The sequence below is a fragment of the Chionomys nivalis genome, chromosome 6 (genome assembly GCF_950005125.1).
Source record: "Chionomys nivalis chromosome 6, mChiNiv1.1, whole genome shotgun sequence".
Classification (NCBI taxonomy): domain Eukaryota; kingdom Metazoa; phylum Chordata; class Mammalia; order Rodentia; family Cricetidae; genus Chionomys; species Chionomys nivalis.
Window position 1 is genome coordinate 22,096,944 of NC_080091.1, and position 13,036 is coordinate 22,109,979.

Here is a 13,036-nt window from a genome sequence, read left to right on the forward strand (position 1 = left end):
GTTTAGGTTCTGATCTCAATGAGTTGAGTAGTGTTCAGTCTTCTCATCATTAACAGCACTATGGACATGAGGCCATGTGAGTGCACACATGTGCACACATGAGCACATGCACACTTCACACATGCACACAATGAATATGGAGAAGACAGAGCACGTTGTCCTTATTGATATATAAAGATGGCCAGTATCACAAAACCCTACCCTAAAAATAACTTCGTGTTTTAGAAGTTAAAGATTAGTTACACTGTAATAAATGAACTCTTCCAACTATTTTTCAAATAAATGGGAAAAGCTGTACACACCTTTAACAAATCTGTCAGACGAGTGAGCATGTCAGTGGTAACAGATGGAATGTTATCCACACACTGGCAATATTCAAGGATGATTCTAATTAACAGCAAGACAGTTCTAGAAGAAAAAGATAACCCACAGACACTCATCAAAAAGTCAAATAACAGTTGAAGACATCTATGGCGACATACCAAACTTGGCAGCTGTGCAACTTCAGAGTCAGCTACAGAACACTGATAATGAAAGTCTCCTCAGACTTTGTGCTGTAGGAACGCCATTTTCTCTGTACGGCATTTTGTTAAGATTTATTTGTTTTTATAACACATGTATGAGTATTTTTGCTTTCACATATGTCTGTGTACCATATGCATGCAGTACTCACTGAGACCAGAGGAGGGTTTTGGATCCCCTGGAATTTAACTGGAGCGAAAGATAGTTGCTAGACACCATGGGTTGCCAGGAACCAGACTTGGGTTCTCTGCAAGAGTAACAAAGGCTCTTAACTACTGAGCTATCTTGCCAGTCCCTCTGGATGGCAATTTTAAGAAAGTTTCTACCATACACAAGTATTCCCTTTCTGGGAAAATCAGAAACACTGAAAAAAAGACTGGTCAGTGGTTCTGCTCACTCATGTAAACAGTCCTCAATTATAGCTCTTGAATTAACGAAGGGAGGACAGTTTGGATTTTCTCAGTGATATAAAAGAATTTATAATGCTCTAAGGAGAACATAATGTCCTAGGAAGTTTACTGAGTGCTCACAAAAAGATGAGAAACTATCAGTTTACTAGCAGGACAGGTCACAGTAGAAAAGATGTATTATCGGAGGCTAAGTACAAGTGAAGTTAGGAGTGGGGCAGAACGACTTACTGAAAGACATCTAAATTCACTCAGCTTTCAGAAATGAGAAAGTCATGTTAAATAATGCTTTATAAAAGTCTGCAAGTTTAGGCTGGAGAGATGGCTCAGAGGTTAAGAGAACTGACTGATCTTCCAGAGGTCCTGAGTTCAATACCCAGCAACCACATGGTGGCTCACAACCATATGGAATGAGATTTGGTGCCCTCTTCTGGTCTGCAGACAGAACACTGTATGCATAATAAATAAATAAATAAATAAATAAATAAATAAATAAATAAATAAATAAATAAATCTTTAAAAAAAAAAAACCCTGCAAGTTATTAAGAACTACAATTCAATAGAAGCATCTAGACTTTTAAACTCATCTGGGAGCCCACGTATGTCTCATGCCTGCTCTAGAGTCTGCTCTGTGTGGTGTGAGTCTACTGCAGATCTTTATAATCTTCCTAGAAGATGCGTTTGTCCCCTTTAGCCAGGAAGTTCAGTCTTTTTGGCAACAGTTTCTTTTCCTAAAGAGCCAAGAAACTCGACAAGGGGGACCATTTTCATCAAGCACATGAAATGTAACTGGATAACAAATCAGTAGACAGAAATGACACTTCAGCTGGAGGGGTTGAAAACAGCTTTGTCTCCCAGAGACAAGCAAGATTCCAGAGGGCAGGAAGGAGTGTCGCTGTTAAACATATTTCAGCAACCTGAAAGTGACTGGGAAGAAGCTTCCAGCTTAAGCATCCTTTGTACGGCTGCCATGGTACTAAGAGAACTGAAAACTGGAAGTCAGTAGCTCCCTCACCTCTGCAGAGAGACAATTCTACTGTATACATTGTTGTGACAAGATACTACTCTCTTTATAGAGGGAACAGCTACTTCAGGAAACACTGACAAGAAGCAAAGACAACACAAATTGTTCACTGCTTTAAAGACGATGGTGAGTTTAAAATTTCATAAAAGGCATGCAGTACAAATGATAAGTATGTTTCCAGCTAACTTCAATTAGAGATATATTTATTGATAAAAGAGCAAAAGACCAATGACTACAATGACAATGGTGAGGTGTGCTAAATGATACACAGAACAGCAACAATTTTCTGATAGAACTGTTTGTGTCTCACTAAAACTACTATGCTATGTTACACACAAAGAAGCTATAGAGTAAAAAAAGGCAGCAAGCGCGTGAGTGGTAAGAATGGTACCAAGCAGATACTACACGGGCCTTGGGCTGCTTCATACGTTTCCTGTTACATGAGAAAATTGGGGCCTTTCTGTGACACCAGTGTAGTCCCTGATGGGTAAAGCATACTACAGAACAATGGAAAATTAAAAAAAAATCATAAAATTTCCCTTAAATAATTTATAGTTTTTAACATTGTTATTCAAAATTTGCAGTTCACTCCAAGGGAGAACAAGAAGGCAGGTTTCAAAGAGAAATGTGCTGCTCACCCAACAACAGCATACTGGTGTCCTTCAACAACAAGGACTTCAGCTGGCTTCCTTTCTTCTGTAGCTAGAAAACAAAGCAAACAAGAAAGGTAAGGGACAAAATGAAACAAATTACTAGAGAAAAATGAAAATGGTAGTTCCTGTTTAGAACCAGAACTATCTCATCTCTGAAACAAAGACTCCTATCTTGGGAGTACATTACTTTAGAGTCAGACTTAGGTTTGAGCCCACTATTGCAAGTACTGGCTGTATGACTTCGGGCCAATGACTTAAGTTCTTTGTAGCAAAACTATCTGCCTCTTAGGCTCATTAGAATGACAGGAGTAATGATTATAAACTGCCTCTCCGTGGGACCTGGTACACAGTAGATAATAAGTCATCCTTTGAAGTTAGAATTAGGTTAGAGGCAGAACTAGCATTTTACAATGGCTACTTTTCATTATTAACATTAGCCCTTAAAGAGCTCAACCAAGACATTAATTTTCAGCATGTGATGTTTTATCACTTGAAACAAAATTTGACATTTTTAGGTAAAAAGAAAAATAAATTAGATCACTGTCTTGGAGCAGTCAAATAATTAGCTTAACAGAGGTATATAATTAATGCTTTTCCTAAGTTTCAAGTTTCTGAAACCTTAAGACATAATTCCTCTTTTCTTTCATCCAAATAAAGTAAGTTCTAGTATCAATTCAACTTGAACATAGGTCTGTTTGTTTTGTGGTGGCAAGTACTTTCTTAATTAACTCTCTTCCGCACACACACGCAAGCAGAGCAGATAAGAGTCAGGTCCTACTGTCAGTTTGCCTGGATCCGAGCCCTACTCGCCCATGTCTAGTTCTCTAACTCTAAACTACATGCATAACCTTGCTGTGTTCCAGCTTCTGCATTTGTTAAACAGCCTCGTTTACAGAACATCAATTACATAGTACCTGTAAACTGCTTAAAACAACAATGCCTAGCACCAGACAGGCACTCAGTATTAGATATCGGTTAACCTTCCCTTCTCTGGGGCTGTGGTCAGTACCTAGTAAGCCAGTGAGTGCACAGTGGATACAGGCATAAGAACCCAGGATCCCTAGTCATAAGGACTAGCAAGCGCTAACCGAGTTCTAACAGCACACATTCATGGTCAGCAAGGCAGGCCTGGGGAACAGAGACAGAAACAAAGTATATAAAAACTCCTACCACAAGAACGTCCAAAGAGGGCTTAAGAGATGGCTCAGAGGTTAAGAGAACTGGCTACTCTTCCAGAGGTCCTGAGTTCAATTCCTAGCAACCACATGGAGGCTCACAACCATCTATAATGAGATCTGGCGCCTTCTTTTGGCAAGTGTGTATATATATAATTAATTAATTTAAAAAAGAAAAAGACCCTCCAAAGAAGTCAAAACCCTTCACTTTCCAGACCCCCCCAAAAATTGCTAATGCATCTATATATATAATTATTTGAAAAATCATTTTGTTTACATGAAGTGGAAGTGAGAGACTATGAGCTGTTTAGGGACAGGCAGTATGCCCTAGTCATCAATATAAGGAACAGTGTGTGAAAGGCCACACATACCCGCAGGTTTTTTTTCGGGTAAGGCAATCTTTCCATCTGCTATAGAATCAACAAGATCCTGAAATTCTGCAGGAACATCAGCTTGCTTCCAGCGCTCATTGTCTAGGAGGAGGCTGTTCAAAAGTAAAAAGAAAGGCAGATGAGCTCTAATGACATTCTCTTTAGTCAAAAGAAAGTAAGAAGATATCCAGCAAGTTGGCAGTACTTAATTCTGAACGTCATGTTGAACTGGACCCACCCACTAACAGAACTAATACCTTTCCAATCTTCTGTCTCCTAGCCTAGCCAAAAATAGCAAAGAAAACAATTTAGTCAAACTTGAGTGGGAAATCAACATCAATGGAGAATCAACAGAAAGACTTCAATAGAAATAAATTTTATTTATTTTATATCCTGACCACAGTTTCCCCCCCCCTCCTCTCCCTCCACCCATCATCTGTCTACTTGCTACGCTCAACCCACTCCTCCGTTTCTGTTTAGAACGGGGCAGAGCTCACATGGGTATCAATAAAGCACAGCATATCAAGTTGCAGTAAGACTAAGTACCTCCCCTTGTATTAAGGCGGGGTAGAAATAAATATTTTAACTCCATCTGAAAGCCAAGAAATGTGATCGCACTTCTACACTCTGAGGAATTCTGCCTGTCAACCAGCCACATTTCCCTTTTTAAACGTAACTGTTCTGTAAAGGGCAGGAAAAGCAGAATGGACACGGAGCTACCTGAGCTTGGTCCGCCTCTCTTCATGAAACCTGTTCACAAACTTATTGGCTTGGCTCTGAAGGGCCCCCAGCAATGACGTGCTCTTCCTCCCACAGATCTGCTCAGTGTCCATAATGAACGTCTCCATTAATCTCGAGAGTGCTATGAACTCCGTGGAATTTAACTTTTCAAGGAAACCATCCTAAGTTTTAAAAATATCACATCACGACAAGAGTTAGTGTAACACAAAATGTGTAGAGCTATAAAACTGAGAGGTTAACAACTTTGATGTTATTTTTATTTTACTAATATGCTACTTATATCACAGTAGTTAGATTTATGATTAAATACAATTATTTAACTTTAGCAGAAATTTCCTAATACTTTAGAAAACTAGAACATAAAAAGCTGAAGATGTCTAAAGTTGGTTGTCACTTTATAACACAGTAATTCAAATGAGTTCATGTTATCCTACATGGTTTTTTGGTTTGTTTTTTGTTTTTGACAGGGTTTCTCTGTAGCTTTGGAGCCTGTCCTGGCCTTGAACTCAGAGATCCACCTGCCTCTGCCTGAGTGTTAGATTAAAGGCATGCACCACTACCACCTGGCTTCCTATATGCAATTTACAATATTGGAGTTCAATTCTATTAACACCTTATTTTTTGTTTTGTATATATGTAAAATAGCATATTAGAGTCAAATTAATTAAGGTGCTATATTTTTAAATAAAATTTTAAAAAACATTATTTTGAAAAAATGGTTTAGTGGTTTTCCATTTATTTTAATTATTTGACATTTCAGTAGTTCCCCAAAAGACCACAGCAATAATACCATCAACTTTTCAAGAGCTAAAGCTAGTAACTGTGACAGAGCACAGGCAAAGTCTATCTTGGATCTCTAAAGTCATACTTTGTGTAAACAGAAAATCTCCAAAACTTCATGAAAAATTACCTTTGCTCTTGACATGAGAAACTTGGCAGCTCGATCGTGGCATGTATCTGAAGCACTGCACAATAATTCCTGGATGTTACTTGCTAATTTTCCTAGCTCCAAGTCAGTTAATCTCATGTCTTCACTGACTCTGAAAATGATAAAATGAGATTTAATCAGGCAACATTGCAAACCATATTCTCCACAAGTGATGTATCAAAGAAGAAGACAAAGAGCTCACATTTACGGGGAAAAAAATTCTGGACTATAGCAAATTTTTAGTAAGTTCTAATGGCGCTCAAGCTAGCATTCCCTAAGAATAGCTTTCTTTGCTACGGTAGTTTTAATGCTTAGCTCACACTCCGACTGGAAAGTATGCAGATACTAGAGCAGAAAAGCCATTGTTTTGGCTTAGATGTGAGGGGCAGCTGTGGCAAGAGGGTGCAGGGAAGGCCTGGGGGGAAGGGATGGTATTCTACAATAAGCAGGTTCTTTTGTAGACGGAAGTTGCTGCCCTGTCTAGTCCCACAGCTGTTCTGGTATAAAACTCAAGGGCCTTTTACCTGACTACATTCTCTCTCCAACACTCAAAACAATTATTTCTATATAGACAGTATGGTACTAATACCAACTCCAACAAAAATACTCACTTAAACTTAAAAGTTAAAATTTACTATTGAAATAAGGTCTTATCTTCTGCTAAAACTTGCCATGTAATGGAGTCACTGGGGAATTTAGACCTCTTGGCAATGCACTACTAACTCACAAAAACATAGAAAATAGTAAATAAAAACAAGTTTTCAAATAATGCAATGGAATGATCAAAAGTATGAATTTTTAAAATCGTGTTTAGCTCAGAAATGTGCCAGCCCGAAGTGTCTTCCCATATGAGTATCTAAAGGCTCTCCCAATAAAGTCCTCAGCCTTTTTGCTTTATTTAGGAGAAAGCCATTTTGAGAAACTGCTCTCCTGACTACAGGCAATAGTAATTCTCCTTCACTCACGTGTTACTTGTGTTTTTTGGCTGTGCATTCACCACGATGTGTTCAGTAACTGTGTGCTGGTATGCCTATAAGGGTGTATATATGTATGTGGCTACATTGTTTTTCCAATATACATTTGTTGCATGTACATCAAAGATGTCAACAAGAGTTTAAGAGCTAAGTATTTAATTCAGTGGCAATAGTTTCTGTTTGGTATGCATAAGACCCAGTATCAATCCATGGAACCACCAAAAATGAGACAATCACTATCACTAAAAATGGAAATAACCTCAATGAATGAATTTTACTTTGTGATGCTGTCATAAAATACAATTTTATACACAAATAAAAATAGATTCCCACTATAGGCAAATATCCCAAACATAATATTGAAGGAAAAGAAATCAGATAAACACAAAAATGTGATTGTACTATATATATATAAAAACTAAAGCAACAACCACACACACACAACACACACACAGATCACTAATGGTTTCAGATGGAAGCGGATCAGAGGAGGAGCAAGGGCAAGTACATTTTCTAGAGAGGAGATGCTGCTCCATTTCTGGACCTGACCGGTGATCTATGCTTTCATTTTGGAATAACTATTTGAGCTCAACATTTATAATTTGCCTCCTTTCCCACATGTGCACTGTGCACCAATTTAAAAGTCTGAAGCAAAACGAAGTAGGGTGAACCAGCTGCCTGCCCCCTCCTGTCGCGCCAGGGTGCCAACGAGATGATAAATGCTGCAACGGAAGGCACCTGAATGCAACCAAAGCTCCACAGTGAGGCAGGAGAGCTTCCCTCGCAGGGAAACATCTCCTAACTCTGAAATGTTTCAATAAATAAATAAATCATGTTATTATTTAAGATACAGAATTTTTGTTGCTGTTTTTTGAGACAGAGTCTCACTGTATCTCTGACTCTCCTGAAACTTGCTTTGAGGACCAGACTTGACTTTGAACTCACAGAAATTCACCTGCCTCTGCTGCCCCACTCCTACCAGGTGCTGGGATTAAAGGTGTGCATCATTATGTCCAATTAGATACAGAATTTTAATACAGACTTTAATAGCAGTAATTATAAATAGTAAATATAAAGATATTAGCCTGAACACAGAAAAAATATATCCATTTACTAATGCAGTTCAATTACTGTTTTGGCAAAAGGAAAAGTATAAGAAACTGACCTCAGAGCTCCATGAGCTCTGGACCACAGCTGATTTATGTGTTAACTAAGTCTTGTTATTCTTAATAGTTAGAGCACTTACAGGTTTTGTTCTGTTTTGTATTTTTTGATTCCATATATTACAGGGACACCTGAAAAACTTAAATTAAGACTGTGGTCTACAGATTAGATTGGAATAATTTATTCCATCTACTGTTACAATCCACAGCTGGATTATGTAAAAGAATGTTCTGGTTTACCAACTACACACTCTAGTTTCTGGGCTACTGGAGCATCATGTCTGATTATTCACACAAAGGAAAAGGAGAGGGTGAAGAAGTAAAGAGAGGGAGACAGTATGGTTTATCGTATGGAACACTGTTGAGAACTGGGCATTTCAGATGAATGATATGTTAGAGTGTTCATGCTATTTTGGCAAACTTTCTGTAAACCTGAAATAATTTCAAAACACATTTTTACAAGTGATGTTTAAAAGACAATGTGATTCACTAGGAAACTCATGCCTTTGAAAAACCAAATGTGTAACGGTCGGAGAGCTGGCTGAGAGGATTGGAGCGCAGCCCGCGGTGCCCAAGGTCGCCGGTTCGAGTCCCAGGTAAGTCTGTATATACTGTACTGTGTGTGAATGTGTCTGTCTGTGTGCTGTGTGTGACTGTGTCTAAATGTCTCTGTGCTCTGTCTGTGTGCTGTGTGTGAGTGTGACGTCTGCATGCATAATTAATCGGAAAAAAAAAGAAAAACCAAATGTGTACGTTAAATGCACCTTTACTGGTATAAAATAGTAAAGCAGCAGGACAGAGAGCGAGCAGAGAAAAATTACCAGTGCAGTCCTGGACGCGGTTCCAGACACAGTGCTGTTTACTCTACATCAACCTCCTGGGAATCAATTACCATTGCACTGAAATGAGGACATCTTATTAAATAATTCAAGTTCCTCACCAGTCCTTAAGTCCTGCAATGTCTCCATTATCTCCAAGGTTCTCCTCCATACCTTTCTACACATTTTCAAAATAAATGTTTCATAAATTAACATAGTTTATCAAATTCCAAGACCAAAGGTACATTCTAAAACTAAATTCTCAATCTTACTGAAGTCATTAATAAAACGGCTCAAAGAGTCATCGTTCTCACGAAAGCCAGGATACTCACATAATATCTACACCTCCTGGAGCAGCACACGCTGACGCCTGCTCCTTGCTGGATGAAGAATCAGTACACTCTGGTTCAGACACCGAATCGCTGCTGCAGGGCTCGCTATTTGGAGATGTGTTTCTCTGAGAGGTAGTGTCAACTGCTGCAGGAGCTAGCTCACCCTCACCAAAAGCATCACTTATGAACAAGCCTTCGTGGGTCAAATAAGCCACCTCTGTGTCCAAGGAGCTGTCCTTTGCAGCGCCCCTCTGCTGGGCGACCTCCTCCAGTTCTCTAGTCCTTTGGTTTTTGTCAAGAACCGAGAGAACAACATTGTGAATGATATTCAATGTTGCCTACAAAAAGAACAGGACACATTTTAGAAAGATACATTTAAATATCACAAAACTAAGATTTACAAGAGTTAATTATGTGGCCACAATTCTGAACATCTATGACCACTAATGAATCAAAGTCCTATAACAAATGTTACAGTTTTTAATCAGTCTCGTGTTGCGCAGTAACAGTGGTTTGTGAAGACCAACGCACAGGAGGGGCGGTTCACTGCAGCTCACAAAGCAGTGCACAGTCTAACTCATTTCTTACAGAAATGTCCCTACAACACACTATGTATTTCACTAACCTCTTGAACATGCTGTACCAGATATAACCTCTCCCAGAAACTTATCGGTAAGTATACAATAACTTATATCCCTTAGCAACCCCATGCCCTGTCCATCTCTTACATCAACATTCCCTCGCTGGTTGACTACTTTAACAGCCAGCTCCTTTCTGTTTGAACATAAAGACTGTTCTCAACCAACATTTTCTTCTCTACACAGAGTGCTCCTCCCCGTGACCTTTGCACACTGCACAGAATGCTCCTCACTGTGACCTTTGCACACTGTACAGAGTGCTCATTACTGTGACCTTTGTACACTGTACAGAGTGCTCATTACTGTGACCTTTGCACACTGCACAGAGTGCTCCTCCCCGTGACCTTTGCACACTGCACAGAGTGCTCCTCCCCGTGACCTTTGCACACTGCACAGAGTGCTCCTCCTCGTGACCTTTGCACACTGCACAGAATGCTCCTCCCCGTGACCTTTGCACACTGCAGAGTGCTCCTCCCCGTGACCTTTGCACACTGCAGAGTGCTCCTCCCCGTGACTTTTGCACACTGCACAGAATGCTCGTCACTGTGACCTTTGCACACTGCAGAGTGCTCCTCTCTGTGACCTTTGCACACTGCAGAGTGCTCCTCACTGTGACCTTTGCACACTGCACAGAGTGCTCCTCGCTGTGACCTTTGCACACACAGAGTGCTCCTCCCCGTGACCTTTGCACACTGCACAGAGTGCTCCTCGCTGTGACCTTTGCACACTGCACAGAGTGCTCCTCGCTGTGACCTTTGCACACTGCACAGAGTGCTCCTCACTGTGACCTTTGCACACTGCAGAGTGCTCCTCACTGTGACCTTTGCACACTGCACAGAATGCTCCTCACTTTGACCTTTGCATCACTTGGGTTCTGGCACAAATGGCAGCTTCCTCAAAGAGACTTTCCCTGACTCTCTACAACAGCTTTATCTCACTATGCAGCAGTGGCTGTTTTGTTATAAGTTTTTTGTTTTGTTTTGCTTGTTTAAAAACATTTATTATCATCTAAAATTATCCCTTATTTACTTAGGTCTCTTTCAACTACATTGTTAGATCCACCTCAATATCAAAACAATGGTATTTGATATGGAGGAAATACTCAATAAACACTGCAAGGTAGGTGAATGAAAAAGTTTATATAAACTAGAATCTTCATAAACTATTAAGACAATAAGGGGCTTTGCCATTCATGGTTGCAGATCTCATTATATATTGGTTCCTCTCTCAAGCATTTGATTTCTTTTTTGGGGTAGACATGACTCTAAGGAAGCAGACTCCAAGTTCAACTCTCCAAAATCAGCAGAGGCCTAGTGAGTCCAGTGAGCATGAGGACACATCAAAGACAGACTAAGGGAAATGCAAGAAACCAAAACCCAGGCGCAACGACATCATTCTGTGCATAAAGGCTGACCTGCATTCAAACACATTTCAGCTCTACGAGTTCTGTCTGGAAAGATGACTGAATTTCATAGATATTCCAGGCAACTGATATGTAAGCTTACCTTCACTCTCTGTAGGAAAACTGTAAACTTAGAGAAAATATCCTTTAATAGATCAATCCACTGGGGAAAATTCAACATTCTCATTTGATCTGCAAGCCTACAAAAATTTAAACAGAAATAAATGTCTCTGGACCAATATGGTAACATCTATAAGATGAAGGGAAGGATACTAAATATTACATAAAAATAAAGTGTCTTTTATCTAGAGCCCTAACTAAAATCATAGATTCCTGAGCTAAAGAGGTCAATTACCAAACTCTGCCTGTTTAAACACCATTCTGACGGACTAGTACAATCAAGTACACTGGTAAATAGTCCTTATCTTACTTCAATCCCATGTGAGAATGTGTTGTGACCTCTGAAGAAAAAAATCATAGACTTACATACTGACATTAGCTAAAAGTAAGGATCTCTTGTGGAATAATGACAGAAGGAAGTATAGACAGAAGCACTTTTCCAAATGCAAATTTAAAAAGCACTATTCCACCAGTTAGAAGTAGGGCAGCCTGAAGGCATGGACTCTGGGCATTATCGAAAGAGCTTGAAGCCCAGCTGTTTAATGTAACTGCTGGCTGCAGAAATCTGCCAAGTGACTGAGCGCTTCCCTGCTTCAGTTTTGTTTTGTGTTTTCATTTTAACCTGAAGAGAAAGTATATATCTTATACAATTATAAACATTAAAGACATTGATAGAACATACCATCAGCAACATACAGTACATTTAAGAAATGATGTCAGCCAATATTACTTTGATAGTTGCTATCAATTAATAACTTCCAATATGAAATAGGTTAATACAAAACAGAATCCCCCAATGAGATTTTATAGAACTAAAGAAACTTATTACTCGGTAATTCCAGTAAATGCTGCTATAGCCATGACTTTATTCAAAAAAAAAAAAAAAGTTCCTGTACTGTACACCAGGAAGCTCTCTATTTAAGTTGAGAAATTCTAAAATTCCTTACAGAGCGTCTCAATTAGGGTTTTTATTGCTGTGAGAGAACACTACTACCACAAACTCAGGGAAGAAAAGAATTTATTAAGCTTACAAATCTCAGGTCACACTCTATTGCTAAGAGAACTTAGGTGGGGAACTCAGGCAGGAACCTGGAGGCAGGAAATGATGCAGAGGCCAAGGAGGAGTCCTGCTCATAGGCTTCTTCTCTGTGGTTTGCTAGGTCTGCTTTCTTAAAGCACCAAGGATCCCAACTGGCACAGGGTGGCACCATCCCCAGTGAGCTGGGACCTCAAACATTAGTCACTATGTAAGAAAATGTACTACAGAACTGCTTATGGAACTGAGAGACCCTTTCCCCAAATGATTCTAACTTGTATCAAGTTGACAAAAAACTAGCCTGCACAAGAGCAAGAAAATAAGTCACTGCTTCCTGAGTTTTCTAAAGTGCCCATGACTTGTCTCCCAGTAGTTCCTCCTTGACAAGAGGGGCTCCACCCAATTTTGAAACAGATGTGCCAAGGGATAGTGTGCAAATTGTAACACTCCACATCTCTCCATTCTGGGAGTTTGGCCCAGAACTTTAAAAACCATCCATATCAACATTTGCATCTTTGACCAGGTAAGGTTTACATACGTAAATGAATGAGAAATTCAGTCATAAAATACTTATCACTATCCTCAAAAGATAGGCATTTCAAGATAAAAGCAAAAAAGTATGGACACAAGCAATTCAAAATTAAATACCCAAAGTCCTCAAAGCCTACTATAAGTTTGACTATAGAGCTAAGTGATTTAAACTTAATACTTGCTACCCCCACCATAACAAAT

At 39.4% G+C, this 13,036-nt stretch overlaps 1 protein-coding gene across 4 annotated transcripts in view; it reads right to left on the reverse strand.

Annotated features, from left to right (window-relative positions):
* Positions 1-13,036, reverse strand: part of Vps54 (VPS54 subunit of GARP complex) — an 82,810-nt gene that overhangs the window by 17,001 nt on the left and 52,773 nt on the right. For all 4 annotated transcript variants that reach the window (XM_057771245.1, XM_057771244.1, XM_057771247.1 and 1 more), the window contains 7 exons: positions 11,252-11,348; positions 9,109-9,446; positions 5,804-5,933; positions 4,873-5,054; positions 4,153-4,265; positions 2,592-2,655; positions 303-408 (listed from right to left, as the gene is read on the reverse strand). In XM_057771245.1, coding sequence (XP_057627228.1) covers positions 303-408; positions 2,592-2,655; positions 4,153-4,265; positions 4,873-5,054; positions 5,804-5,933; positions 9,109-9,446; positions 11,252-11,348 — 1,030 coding nt within the window. The remainder of the gene's footprint in view (positions 1-302; positions 409-2,591; positions 2,656-4,152; positions 4,266-4,872; positions 5,055-5,803; positions 5,934-9,108; positions 9,447-11,251; positions 11,349-13,036) is intronic.